The sequence below is a fragment of the Phaethon lepturus genome, unplaced genomic scaffold (assembly GCF_000687285.1).
Source record: "Phaethon lepturus isolate BGI_N335 unplaced genomic scaffold, ASM68728v1 scaffold105, whole genome shotgun sequence".
Lineage (NCBI taxonomy): Eukaryota > Metazoa > Chordata > Aves > Phaethontiformes > Phaethontidae > Phaethon > Phaethon lepturus.
This window is the reverse complement of record NW_010539591.1, coordinates 1-13,502: the sequence shown is the minus strand read 5'-3', so window position 1 is coordinate 13,502 and position 13,502 is coordinate 1. Positions and strand designations below refer to the sequence as shown.

At 35.3% G+C, this 13,502-nt stretch overlaps 1 protein-coding gene across 1 annotated transcript; it reads right to left on the bottom strand.

Moving 5' to 3' along the window:
• Positions 1 to 4,984: 4,984 nt before the first annotated feature.
• Positions 4,985 to 12,128, bottom strand: RBM45 (RNA binding motif protein 45; the record flags this gene model as incomplete). Its single annotated transcript, XM_010287154.1, has 8 exons — positions 4,985 to 5,222; positions 6,677 to 6,843; positions 7,196 to 7,292; positions 8,574 to 8,703; positions 9,623 to 9,802; positions 10,150 to 10,260; positions 11,751 to 11,877; positions 12,006 to 12,128. Coding segments are annotated over 8 exons (1,128 nt in total), but the record flags the coding sequence as incomplete, so codon positions are not given.
• Positions 12,129 to 13,502: the final 1,374 nt, after the last annotated feature.

Sequence of the window (13,502 nt, the reverse complement as noted above, 5' to 3'; positions counted from 1 at the left end):
TGAATTGTCTGATTCTTACTTAAACAACATATGCATTGAAAGGTTCTTTAAAAAAAAAAAATCAAAACAGACCAAAAACCCCCAAACAACTCAAAACAAAAAACCCCACCTCTAGACACCATACTTTCCCCACAGTTATACCAAAAGACCTCAGGATAAGAAAGGATAGATGTAGAGGCTCTGGTAGTCTGACCCACGGTCAAGTATCCTTTTCACTAAACAGCATACAAAGTATAATGAATATGTTTGGCCCAAATCACCAAAATACTTCAGAATGTACTTGAATCATTTTCTTGATTACAGCTATTTTTCTTAAATCTAGCTTAATACTGTCAGGTTTGCTAGCAGTTTTTGAAACAGTTATTTCGTTTTCTTTGAATTTACTCCTGTACTTCAGTTTCCAATGCAATTTGGATCATTAGAAGTGTCTTCTACTTTAACAGTTATAACCTGAATCATTATCAATTAACCAGTCAAGCCAAAAAATGCTGACTCCTTTTTTCCCCCCCGTCATTGTAATTTCCATCTTAGAGGAGGAATTCAATTAAACACAAGAGAGATATTTCTGTACAAGATTATAGACTACAAGAACAACCACCAGTTTACAAATTTTAATGCCTAGATAGTTTTCAAAACTGCATGTCTGCATTTTCAAAACCAGAAAGTGCCATATATATATATAGAGAGAGAGAGAAGATCAACTAAGTAACAATTGGAGTTAAAAAAAAAGCTGTCACTGTCCACAGGAACCATGTCTAGTCACATTTTCAGTCAGTCAGTCAGTCAGCTGAGGGTCATGTCATTATTTAGTTTCTGTAGAAAAAACACAAGTACAAAAATAGTATCAAAAAGCAACATACCTGTTTTAAAATATATATATATAAACCATAATTGTTACAACAGAATATAATTAAGGCTTTCAATATACTTAGAATAATATTAAAATTTGTATACTCTTCTCCAGCATTTGAAGAAGTACTTCTTTCTCTGAGCAGTGTGTGAAAGCCAGCAATTTTTCTGCAGTATACTGTTGATACAAAATATAGTTAACTTTTTTTTATTCTGGACTATATTTCAGCTACAATACAATTACTTTTTAAAAATATTTTTGCACAGAAATAAATAATTAGAAATATACATGTTAGACTTCATGATTTTAATAAACTAAACTAAAAAAATTAATGCAAATCAAATCAGTGATGAGGGACTATTTTCAGGACAAGGATAATAGAAGACAACAACAATCAAGTATTTCATGACAGAATAAACATTTTTCAACTTAATAACTAAATAATTATTTAAGACACAACACCAAGTGCTTTCAGAAGGGAAAAAATGCAATGAATCCATTTGCTGTGGGTTAAAGCCAATCAGCAATGATTATTAAGAGCCACAGAATCCAGCCCTAGATATCTGTGCTTTGCGTTTCTACTATAGTGTAGTTAGAAGCTCTGCTTTCTAAAGACTAATTGAAAGCTTCGTGAAAAATGTTTTGGGTGGGTTTTGGGGTTTGGTTGCTGAGGGTTTTTTTGTTTGTGGGGTGGGTTTTTTTTTTTTAGGGGGTGTGGTGGTATTTAAATAGAACTACTAGGTTGCAAGTAAAGAGATTAGTCAGAATTCCACAACACATTCTTCTGAAAGATACCAAATTCTTTCCTCCTCTTCTATTTTTGAGTGACATAATTTATACAACAAGCATCAGACAATTGCAGAGGTTCTCAGGAAATACTCAAAGCAATGCAAAAAACCTGAGTAGAGAGCACAAGCTGGTCAACACCAGGAACATTAAGATTGCTTCTGCTTTTAGCAACTGCCTAAAAGTACACACTGTAGTTGTCTTCTCAAGCCTACACCGACTCAGAGCAAGATGGTTTAAAGTGATTTCAACCATGAATACTTACTTAGCACAAGAGGGGAGAACCTCACCCTCCCAAAAAAACAACTTACATTAGAACTTAAAGTAGTTAAGAGAACCTTATTGGTCTGTATTTCCATCATTTCTCTGCTACTTTTAACTACTCTCATAAACAATTGAATTTTCATTGACTTGTAGGAGAGCCAGAGCCTGCAAAATTCATTAGATGGATTAGTTTAGTCTATTAGTACACAGGTACTCAAATTCTCCTAATAAACAAAGGTTGTTGTAAGACAATAGACTGTTCTTATGATCAGAAGTTTACATTGCAAGAGCATTATCAGTAGCGTAACATTACCATAAAACATTTTTAAGAAACAATTCTTAGTAATATTTAAAAATATTATTTACATATTAAAAATACTATTGGAGAAAAAAAACTTCCAGAAGTCAGATAAAAATTGCCTTGAAATAATAAATATTTTATTTAAATTTAATTTATTTTCATATAGATTCTACTGAGTTCACAGATTTTATTACAGATTTTAAACAGAGAACCTTGTATAGAAAGGAGTATTGCTGAAATCCAGTCACCTTGTTAGAGATAAAAGGCAAGCAATACAACAGGACTTTAGAAGGGGTTTTATTTTCTTTAAGAGGCAATGACTTCCTTAAGTGAAAACTCACAGAAGTTTTAGCTAAAAGATTATTTCCTCAAGATAAAATTCAAAAAGAACAAAGGTTAATATTCTCACATACAAAAAAGAAAAAAAGCACTAATTCAGAGGTAGAGAGAATACCATCCCCTTTCACATGCACAATTTAAAGCTTTAACTGAAAGTAAAATACAAGTCTCTAAACTACTGCAAAACTTGTTTGTCAGTCAGTCCAATGCAGAGCCACACATCAGTAAGCTTTATTTAATAGGACAAGCCCTTTTAAAAAGGAGCACAGATGGAGTCTTTCTTTTTATGTACCATTTTGTTTGAATTTGACAAACTGGCTAGGGGACAAAAAGAGAGCATGTAACTTTGTCTGTCTATCCTAAGAAGAGATAGATGCTAAGATAGCCTGCTAAAAGACTCCGAATTGGGAATCTGATGTACAGGATGTAACAAGATGCGACACAATAAATTTAGAAAGCTCTTCTACCTGTTATTGTACAGAGACAGCAGACAAAGGCTAACCAGCAGGGAAATATTCAGCAGTCATTTGCACCAGAATTACAGGTAATCTGTCCAAAACAGTTTTAGGGTGTCCTTCTTTGAACAAGCTAAAAGTAGTGCTTTCTGTTATCTGTAACTTTTCAGAAATGTAAAAACCTAGGAAAGGACAAAAAGCTCTGCTGTAATTTCGTATAAGGAGATTATTCTTCAAATAGGACCTTATTTCTTCAGTTTTCTAATTAAGTAAAATGGCACAACTCTTTACAAGGGAGTTCAGGTTTCTAAATAGTCAATAATAGGTACATATTAGAATTTTTGAACATGATTTGAAATATAAAGTAAGTTTAAGCCTTTTGAAAATCCCATTTGGTGACCAACTGCATCTTTTGTCAACTGGAGACCTTAAACAATCTTACCAAAAAAATCACACTGAAAAAATGCATTCATGTGAATAAAAAAAACCCCTCCATTTTATATTGACAATCAGAAGGGAACCTCCCAGTCTTCTCACTCTTATCTTTCTTAAAAACAAAGACAGAAAAAGTAAGGAGAAATCATCTTTCGAATTTTGGATGTATATCATATCTACACTTTTCTATTAAAAAGTAGACAAGGCAGACCTGGTATTACAGTTACACTTTACATGATAGTTTTTCCTGTAGCGACCAAGAGGCTGGCCTTTTTTATTGGAAGTAGCAGTCACATTAGAAACAAACAGAACCTTTGCACAAAGATAAGAGCACGGGTACAAGTTACTTAAAATTGCATTCACCAGAGCTGATGATTAAAAAAAGTTTCAAGTGAGTTTCAGCTACAATTCAAGGCAGGAAAAAATGCTAGAAATCTATTTTTTTAAAAAGCAAGTTGTGTATAAAGACTAAGGCCACCTTTAGTAACTGCTGTTTATCAAAACAACATGAAAGTACTTAGGAACAAAGAAGGAAAAGAACACTGTGGGCAAAATCTTTTTCAGTCTTTACAACTCCCAGGTCACAAGGAGTATCTACATAAAGAAAAGTACAAGCAGTGGAGCTTAGGAGAAAAATATTGATGCAAAAAGAGTCAAGATTTCATGTGATGTTTTCTGAATGAGTTAAAGCAAAACTGCATGTCCCCTATAAAGATAATATGGCTATTGAAATTATCTGGAAGCTACAGTAATATTTGGGAGTTACTTTGTAGAAAGCAGGGCTTAGCCTTTCCTCCCCCAACTATATTTCTCTTTCGCTAATAGTCCTAATGATATAAATAGATAAATAAATAAATAAACAATGTCATTTGACTCAACCCAATGTTTTATAAGAACAAGTGAATTTTGGTCCCTGAAGTCTAGAAAACCTCTCTAGGAGCTCAGCCAGCTTTCACAGGCCATAAGCATCAATTAATATGTTCTCAAACTAATTATATTAAACATACACCTCAATCCCACTGCAACAGGCTCTGCAATATTTTCTTCACTATCACACATCCCAAATACCCCAGACCTTCAGTTTCACCTGGCAACCCTTCCCTGTCCTTCCCACGTCCTTTTTTATTTACCCCTTCCCTCCTCTGCCCTTCAAGGACTAAACTACATCTTTATCCAACACCATTGTGAGGGCATGTGTTTTTAATGAAAGACAGACACACACACACAAGCTGATCTCAGTTCCATTCTTTATTTTTGCATACTCTTCAGTGTTAACCGTTACTCTGATGTACATAAAGTGAACATCCAGGTTTATGTTAATCAATTGGTTCATAACTGTTCAAAAATTATAAAAATAGATTTTTACTAAAAGAAAGTGTACGTGTGCATATGTAAGTATACACACACCCATATATACATGTATGCATACACATATATATCACAAATTAAATTTCAAGTTGTTAGATAAAAATAGATTTAAAGTTTATCACTACATGTTCATATCTAACATCAAAATACTTTGCCTATCACTGTCTCAAGTAGTTGATATGTATTTGAACTTCAGTTTAAGTTAACAGCTCAGACTGGGTACTCACCTGCTCAGTAAGTTCTCTGGCGTTTGTTAGATTCTTCTGTAGGAGAGTCTGCCAACCTTACTTTAAGCCTGACACCATTCACAATCTTGCCATGTAACGCAGTTATGGCATCACTGGCACTTGCTCTGTCTGCAAATTTTGCATAGCCCACATTTTTTCCAGCCACAAGGTAAACTTTTATCAAGTGTCCAAAACGACTGTGGAGGAGAGAGAAAAAAGGAAGAAAAAGATAATTTACAGGTTTTCCTGCAACACTGATATCTATTATCCAATCTGAACTATAATAGCTTGGTAGCTGCAAAATCAATATTCTCATATGTATGCTGTATTTTCTTGTGCTGCCCTCTTCCAAAATTCCCAATTTTCGTATTCCCTTCTCTAGAATTCCAGGCAGCAATAGAAAAAAACCCAAAAGTTCATAGGCAATGTTTTCTATGGAATATTACATTAGAACCAGAAGCACCAGTGATTTCTCTTATTTAAAAAAAAAAAAAGTAAAGCTAATCAATACCATAATCTCCAAACACTAAATGGCACTCAAATAACACCCACAAAAATAAAACAAAAAAAAAAATCCCAAACGAACCAAGACGAACACACACACACAAACCAGCAGATAATTCAGAGGCTAAACTCGCATCTCACTTAAATTAACTTGATCATTTGTGATTCATCTTTGAAAAGATCTCTCTAAAATGACTCAGAAAGCAAGTGCTAAAGCTGTACGGAAAAAAATCCAACAGATTTCCAAGTCCTCAGGAGAGTCGTAGACAGTTCCTTAAAAAAGTGTTTTTAAAAAATAAATAAAGCCTGCTTGCTGCATACTGAAGTTATACCAGTGTCAAGACTAGGGTGCATAGCCTTTTTCTTCTCCGGCAGCTGATTAAGAAAATACACTGTATCAAATAGGTACAGTTTTAAATTCTACATAAGTGCATATTGTTTCTTTTCCTCTCCTGGTGCTTTGAAAGTATTTTGGCTTTTGAAAGATTTATTGCAAATGCCAGCTATTAGAAAAGGGAAATGTCTTTTTCTTCAAGAGTATACTAAAAATAAATAATATAAAATACTGGAGAACAGCTGAACTATAGATTTGTTTTAAAGATGGCAAAAGTTGTCTCTCAAGTCTTTGCTCCTCACAAGGAGATAATGTGAAAGGACAGTTGAAATAGTGTCAATAAGATGCAAATCATCAAAATGTTTCAGGATAGATCAGCAAAAACCTCCCTATACTTACTCCGCTACATTACTGGGGAAATTTATCAAAACACTTAAATTCCTTATAAAAATATGTACAAGAAAATACCAAATAAATTAGGCTACAAAAACCAGAAGTACCACATTTTTGGTTAAAAATTGTTAAGAGACTAGACATTTTACTTCAGATTGCATTAATCTGAAGTAAAAATAAGTAATAAAGCTGCTGTACTGATGACATTGCATCTATGCTTCAAGGTGAATTCCATTACACATTTGTTCCAAAAAGCAAGTTACCTGTTGATCACTTATTACTTCTTGATCACTGTGCACTGTCTTTTATGGAAAGAGTTTTCACGATGACAACCTCTTTTTTTATTTTCAACATTTATTTTAAATATTTCATGGGGGTTTTTTTTGGTTAGAGAACCCTTATTTGTAAATGGAGTCTTACCAGAACACGTCCTCCAATACATTTACAGGTAAAGGATGGGGATGAAAAAGTATGAAAAGCCTTTCCTTCACAGAAGTGTCAGGTGGAACTTTTTTTTTGTGTGGTGGAAGTATGGCATCTGTTTGGGGCTGAAGTAACTGCGAGCCCGAAGTTCCTCCAAATGCCTGCTGAAACAAGGGAAAAAATGCAAGTATAAATTAACCAAGGGCCGGCGGGGGAAAGTCATTTTACCTTATTTACAATTCTTCTTCCTACCACAGGACATAAACAGGCTCTACCAGTTCTCATCTCAATTAACTTGTTTATTTTGAGTTATTTAATTAAATTGGGCAATAAATCCAAGTTAGGTCTGATACCTTTACAGGCAATAAAAATGTACAAGCCAACCAGAGGTACATCTTTAAAATGTAGCACGTAAAACATTTACAGAAGAAAATAAGCAGTGTTCTTTATTGACATATCTGAAGTTTCTTACAACAATTCAGAAGTATATTAACAGTATCCATTATATTAACTTACAGGAGGTGTCCTATACTGCTGAACAATTGCATTGTTATTCCGCAACACTGATGACACATGTGCTGTTACCAGCTGTGTTGCCATTTTTCTGATAAGGCTGCAAAGCAGAAGCGATAAGAAACTATTTTAAAGAAAGAGTAAGTTACGGTCATCTTAAATTCAGCAAGAGAAAGCAAGATTTAATGCACATCTGAAAATATCTCTGGAAATCTGTAAACTCATGTAGATAAAATATCAAATCAGGCTTTCATGACACTCTAGACATGATCTGAAAGTGTGCATGCTAACTGCCACTCACTGAAAACACTCATACATTTCTACGTATACAAAACTTTCCTTTGCTCTTTTTAATACACTAGGGGAAAAGAAATTAAAAAATTAACTTTACAGAGCCCACTACTTTTTGTGAAAGGTGCCTGAAAGGCAGAAGGGACAGAAAAGTTTCACCTGTTTCAATAAAGAATACAGAGATTCAATTCAGAAGTCAGAATATTATCACTGAAAGTTTACTTGCAGCTCTCATTTTCCAGCATTTTTTCGTTGTTCTGTTGCAGAATAAGAAAAAGCAATTGCACTTTTTGCATAGATTCGCAGTCCCTGTTGTAGGACCATGAAATAGTACGAATTATTGAAGAATGAAGGCAATTGTTTGCAAGAAGGATGGTTGCAATAAATTTTTCTTTTTTTTTTTTAGTTAAGATCAGGCATGCATTTCTGAAGTGAATCTCCCCGTTGTGGCTCCTTACTGTCCTCATTCATATCCCAGAATAGGTTTGACATGAACGACATTCCTTTAGCATGAAACTAAGCCAAAATATTCACTGCAGGAGTGTCCCTAAGCTACTCCAACTTGTAATGGGCACTCCAATCACAGAAAGAGATTGGAGATGGTCAAAGTAAAATCTGACAATCCCCATACAGTGAGGATATCAGATCCTCAGCACCAAACAGTCTTACTCTACATATGTGCTTCACAAGGCTAGTATTTGCAGTACTGCAAAACACAACTGGGAGATCAGGTTGATAAATCTGGTTTTAATACAAAAACCTAATCAAAAACTCATTCCAGCCTTGTTACATATTACAGAGACATTTACACAGATTCTTGCCAAATCTAACATTTTCCAATGTATCTTAAGAATGTATATTTTAATCTTTTGTTTACCAAAGACTAGTAAGTTTCAACAGGCTTATTCTAAACAACAACAACATACCAAAATGCCTAGACTTCAGAAAATACTATCTACAAGTATGAAACAAGATCACAGTGACATTGCTGTTACTTCTTATGTTAAAAAAAATCATTTATTTATTTACTTTAAAATTTGCTCTCCAGAACACAACTTAGAACTTTCTATCTCTATGTATTGGTACTTACTCTGAGCTATCACTCCCATCTTCTAGGAAAATGACAGTTAATCGATTTCCAGGAGGATACTCAAAACCGTGTAATTTATACTTGGCGTATATAGCTGATGCAGCAGTACTGTACTGAATGACAGCGTACCCTACAAATACAGTGCACACAGTTTCAGTATGATATGGATAAGTCCTAAGAATAAACTACACTCATATAAAGCAATATGATTAAACTGCACAATAGTCACGATGATACAAAATCCTTAAGTCTTTTTACCACACATTACATTACTTAATAGCAACATCACCAATATTTGTGAAGAAAACTTCAGTGGAATCAATTAGTGACAGGTGAGCTATACTTGAAAAGCCGGTAATAAAGCAACACAAGTGAAAACATGTCTTCTTCCCTAACCCTGAATTAGAAACAAAAACATTTACAGTTTCAGTTTAAAATGCAATATCCCATCAAGGGTGAATCTCAAGTACCGTAAAGTTACATTTTAACTCTCTGAATTGCTTCCATTTCAAGCTTCTAGAAGAACCCTGTTCGACATTTTTCTCAGCAACAGCAAAACAACAAGAAGATTGAAATCAAAACAATCCTTCCAATACAAAACATGATTTATTTGGACTGATTTAATCCAGTTTACTCATGTCAGCTTCTACACACAGATACCCCTCCCCCCAATTTGAAGACAAAAACTCAAAAGATCTGTTTAGAGAACACTTAAACAAGATGTCTAATAATTTTTGAAACTTTTTCTCCACTTATTCTGCCCAAAATTATTAATTTAATTTGACCAAAACCCACTCCTCATGGTTTTGATTCTGTCCTTCTTGAGATTCTATTATTTGAAAATAAAGGTATTTAAGGCTATCTGTAAAGAGGGATTCAAACAAAACTGAATTTTTGGGTTTATGCATCAGTGATAACAACCATTGATACATAAAACATTAACTCTTTCCAACAAGTGTACTGTATTTTGCAATACAAATGAATTGAAGTAAAATTAAAAGGCATTCCCTTCATAGAACGAAAATACATATATTTGTACTTTTACTTACCACTATTGGTATGAGGATCTCGCTGAACATCACAATATTCCAGTCCTGGGATTAGATCAAAGAGGGCAAACAGCTGCTCTTGGATAAAGGGAAGCCGTGATACCACTGACAGACGTTTGGAGACTGACTCTTGAATTCTGCTCTCATGTTTTTCAAAACTACAAAACTCCGGCTGCCCACCTCAAGAATCAACATAAAAATAAATAATTTGAGTCATCACACCAGCATGCCTTCATTTCATACATATTTTTCATTCAACTTTTAAAAGTAATCTAAGTCAATTGTATACTAAAGGTAACGTGTTTATTTCACCAACGCAGGTCAGGAAATAATCAACCAGCTTGAGCAAGGTGAGCCATAAAAATATAGAAACAAAACACCTGGCTTGTTTCTAACTCCAACATCCAACCTACTGTTTAAGTGTTGATCTAAGCCTCTGTTAGCTTCCCTTCTTCCAAACTGCATTCTTACTTTGTGACCACACTCGCAACTACAAATCATTTTTAGTATAAAAATCTGTGACTTACAAAACAGAAGTGTATTTCCTCGTGGTTCTTGCCTTGTGTTGTTACTATAATAATCGTGTTCAAAAGACTCGGATGACTTATTTTTCGGTTCAGCTAAAATCGCCCTGTAGCCTGAAAGAAACAACCACACATACAGCAACACCTCAGCACATCCGAATTACCTGACCAGATTTGCATTCTCCAAGTACTATATTTAGAAACATATTATTCAGAAAACCCAGTAAGTGCTGGCTTTAGGAAAATAACTGATCTATAACTCTTGAAGCGTACCATAATAATTGTGTGAAAGTTAACACCTTCCACATAGAACTACTCCTAGTCACAAGTTAAGCATGGCAGAGACTACTTGTTGTGGAGTCTCCATCCTTGGAGATATTCAAAAGCTGTCTGGACATGGTCCTGGGCAACCAGTGCCCAGGTGACCCTGCCTGAGCAGAGGGGTTGGACAAGATGACTTCCAGAGGCCCCTCCCAACTTCAACCATTTTGTGATACTTAGCAGGATTCAGAGATGCTCCAGAGGCAACCACCTGAACTTCTGTGCTATTAACAGAAGTTCATGTATGTTTTGCACTAATCTAGGGTTTGATTTTATGAAAGGAAGAGGTATTACTCTCAGGCTATCCCACTAATTTCATTTTAACCTCACAGCAAAAAGGAAATAACATTTAACTGCTAAGTAATCTCAGATTCATATTCCTATGCAAGAATTGTCACAAATACGATTTTTGTAGAACCATTTATGATAGATATAATGTAGAACCACCACATATATTACTGGAGAAAAAAGACAAGACACCCACACAAGAACAACAGAAAAACAACCACATCCACACACAAAGTTGTTTCACATTTGAAATATTCATATTCATAAGCAAACAGTGAACAGGAAGTTGGACCGGAAGGCTGCTGTTAGGTGTTCCCAAAAGCCTTTCTTCTCCTGGATAAGCCATCCCAGTTCCCTCCCTCTCTCCTTGTAAGTCATGTGCTTCAGCCCCTGACTACCTTGGAGGCCTTCCACCAGACTTTCTCAAATTCATTAATACTTTTTTGGTACTAGGGCATAAATGACAAATGGTTGGTCATAAAGCATACAAAGTCTTTCATTCTGTAACAGCTTAATCATGACATTAAATGAAAACAAACAAAAAACACCCCAAACTTCAAGCAGGATGAATTTGTTCTTAAATAAATGTAGAATCCCTATGGATTATCAAATATATTTTTATATTTGATAATACATACATATATATATATAAAAAATTGATTTAAAATGCATATTCCCAGGAATACATTAAAATGAGGTTTTCCGGTGTAGGAAGCCTACATAAGAGGCCAATAATGCATGAAAGAAAACTCTGTATCCATTTCCAAACTCTTTTCACTGATCTTCCTTGCAGTTTGGTCCTGCAAGAATGAAAATCAGGTGGCTGTTCTCAATGGATGTTAATAATAGTATTTTTTATTTGCAATAGAACTTTGTCTCAAGATGTGCTTATATCGTAAATAAGTTACCTGCAAACAAAACTAAAAATTAAAGGTACATTAATGATGATACACACTTATTCTGAAAAACTTGAAAGAATTCAGTCAGATTCTTACTTCGATCGCACTCTTCAATTGCTCGGGCAGCTTGCGATGGTTTTAAATACCTCACATAGCCCAAACCTTTACTTTCTCCAGTAGTCTTGTTTTTAATAATGCTGCAATATTCAATGTCTCCATAGATCTGGAACAATTAAAAAGCACATTAATTTACAATATTGAAAATGCATTAAAGTTCCATGCGTTCAGCCGTTATGAGAGATTAAGACAAAGGCAATTTAAAACAACAATTAGCAAATAGCAAATCAGTACCTTAAACTTCTCTCGCAGATCTTCTTCTGTATAGGATTTTGGTATCATAACAAAGATTCGTGTAAGCTCCTCATCTTCAACGTCTCGGTGGCTTCCAGAAGCTCTTGACTGTGCAATAAATACCTAATGAAATAATTACATAGACATTAATTACTGGAGAAAGGGTCTTAATCACATATCAACAAGCAGGAAAATTTTTTTTAACAAGTCTTTGTATCTATCTTTCACATAAGCTAGCTTTCCTAATATGGAAAAGAACATCTCTGATCATAGATGCATCTGCAACAAAAAAACTATAAATATAACACATCCCCAATGGTTTCCCAAACAGGACAGAGGCCAGCAGAAGTTTTCACTGGGGGTAATGAAAAATGGTCAGGAATATCAAAGCCTGATTCGGCAGCACTGCCAATGTCACAGGTGGCATGTGAGGTAGAAAAAAATGCATTACTGCAACAGGCCTAGTATAGCAGTAGCAACAAAAAATAAGTGGGCAAACAAACAAAGAAGCCTAGCTGCTTATTAAAACCTCACTACTGCAGTTCACTGCTCACTTAGGCCAGCGCCTGCAGGTCTAGTGCTCTAGGAAGGATTGTAACTTCTCACATCTGTAACTGTTAAAATCCTTTTTAATTATTGAAACAAATTTAATCTCAGAAGACAACCAGGCAAAAAAAAAAACCCACAAAACCCAAACAAATAAATAAACAAACCAAAAACAACCAAATAAGAAAAATATGAACAACCTTCAAAGTAAGCCTCTTGCACAAAAGCAGCAACTGATTTCACACAGCTCTTAAATTATTTTTCTAATAGTCATGCTCGGGAGTAAGGAATACAACTACAATCTTTTGGCTTCTAATGACAAGTTCTTCAGGAAAGATTTTACTGACTCAGTTGCTTTTTCAAATGAAACACAGGGAATCTTCTTTCACTGTTCAGAGTCATTCATATCTTCTCAGTACTCAGGGATTGTGAAAACAATTCAAGAGGCTGAAAGCTGCCAGCGAGTTCCATAGATTAAAAAAAAAACATAATTGTTTTGAAAGAACTGCACACAAGATAGAAAACCAATATAAAATATACTCACAAAGACAGTTCTATTTATCCACGTTGATCTTGCTTACAACACTTAAAATATACTGTCTTAGAATGTTTCACAGCGATTCCCTCAAGGTTAAAAAAAAAAAAGTGCTAGTTTCCAGATACTGCGTTTTCCCCAGGGCTATTGCAGCCTATGCCACCCGTGGGAACTTCAGGCAAGGGTGAGACCCACCGCAGCTCCTCCTGAAGAGCACCGCCAAGCCCGCAAGCCCCGCAGCCCGAAACCGCCTCGGGTTTGACGCAAAAGGGTGACAGCATCAGCACCAGCACCCGCAGTGCGTGCGGAGAGAAGGCCACAAGGAGCGGGTCTGACGCTCTCCGTGGCGGCTCGCTGCCTGCCACCAAGCGAGGCGGCGGGTTTTCCAGGGCTGCTCCCGGCAGGCCTGCGCCACC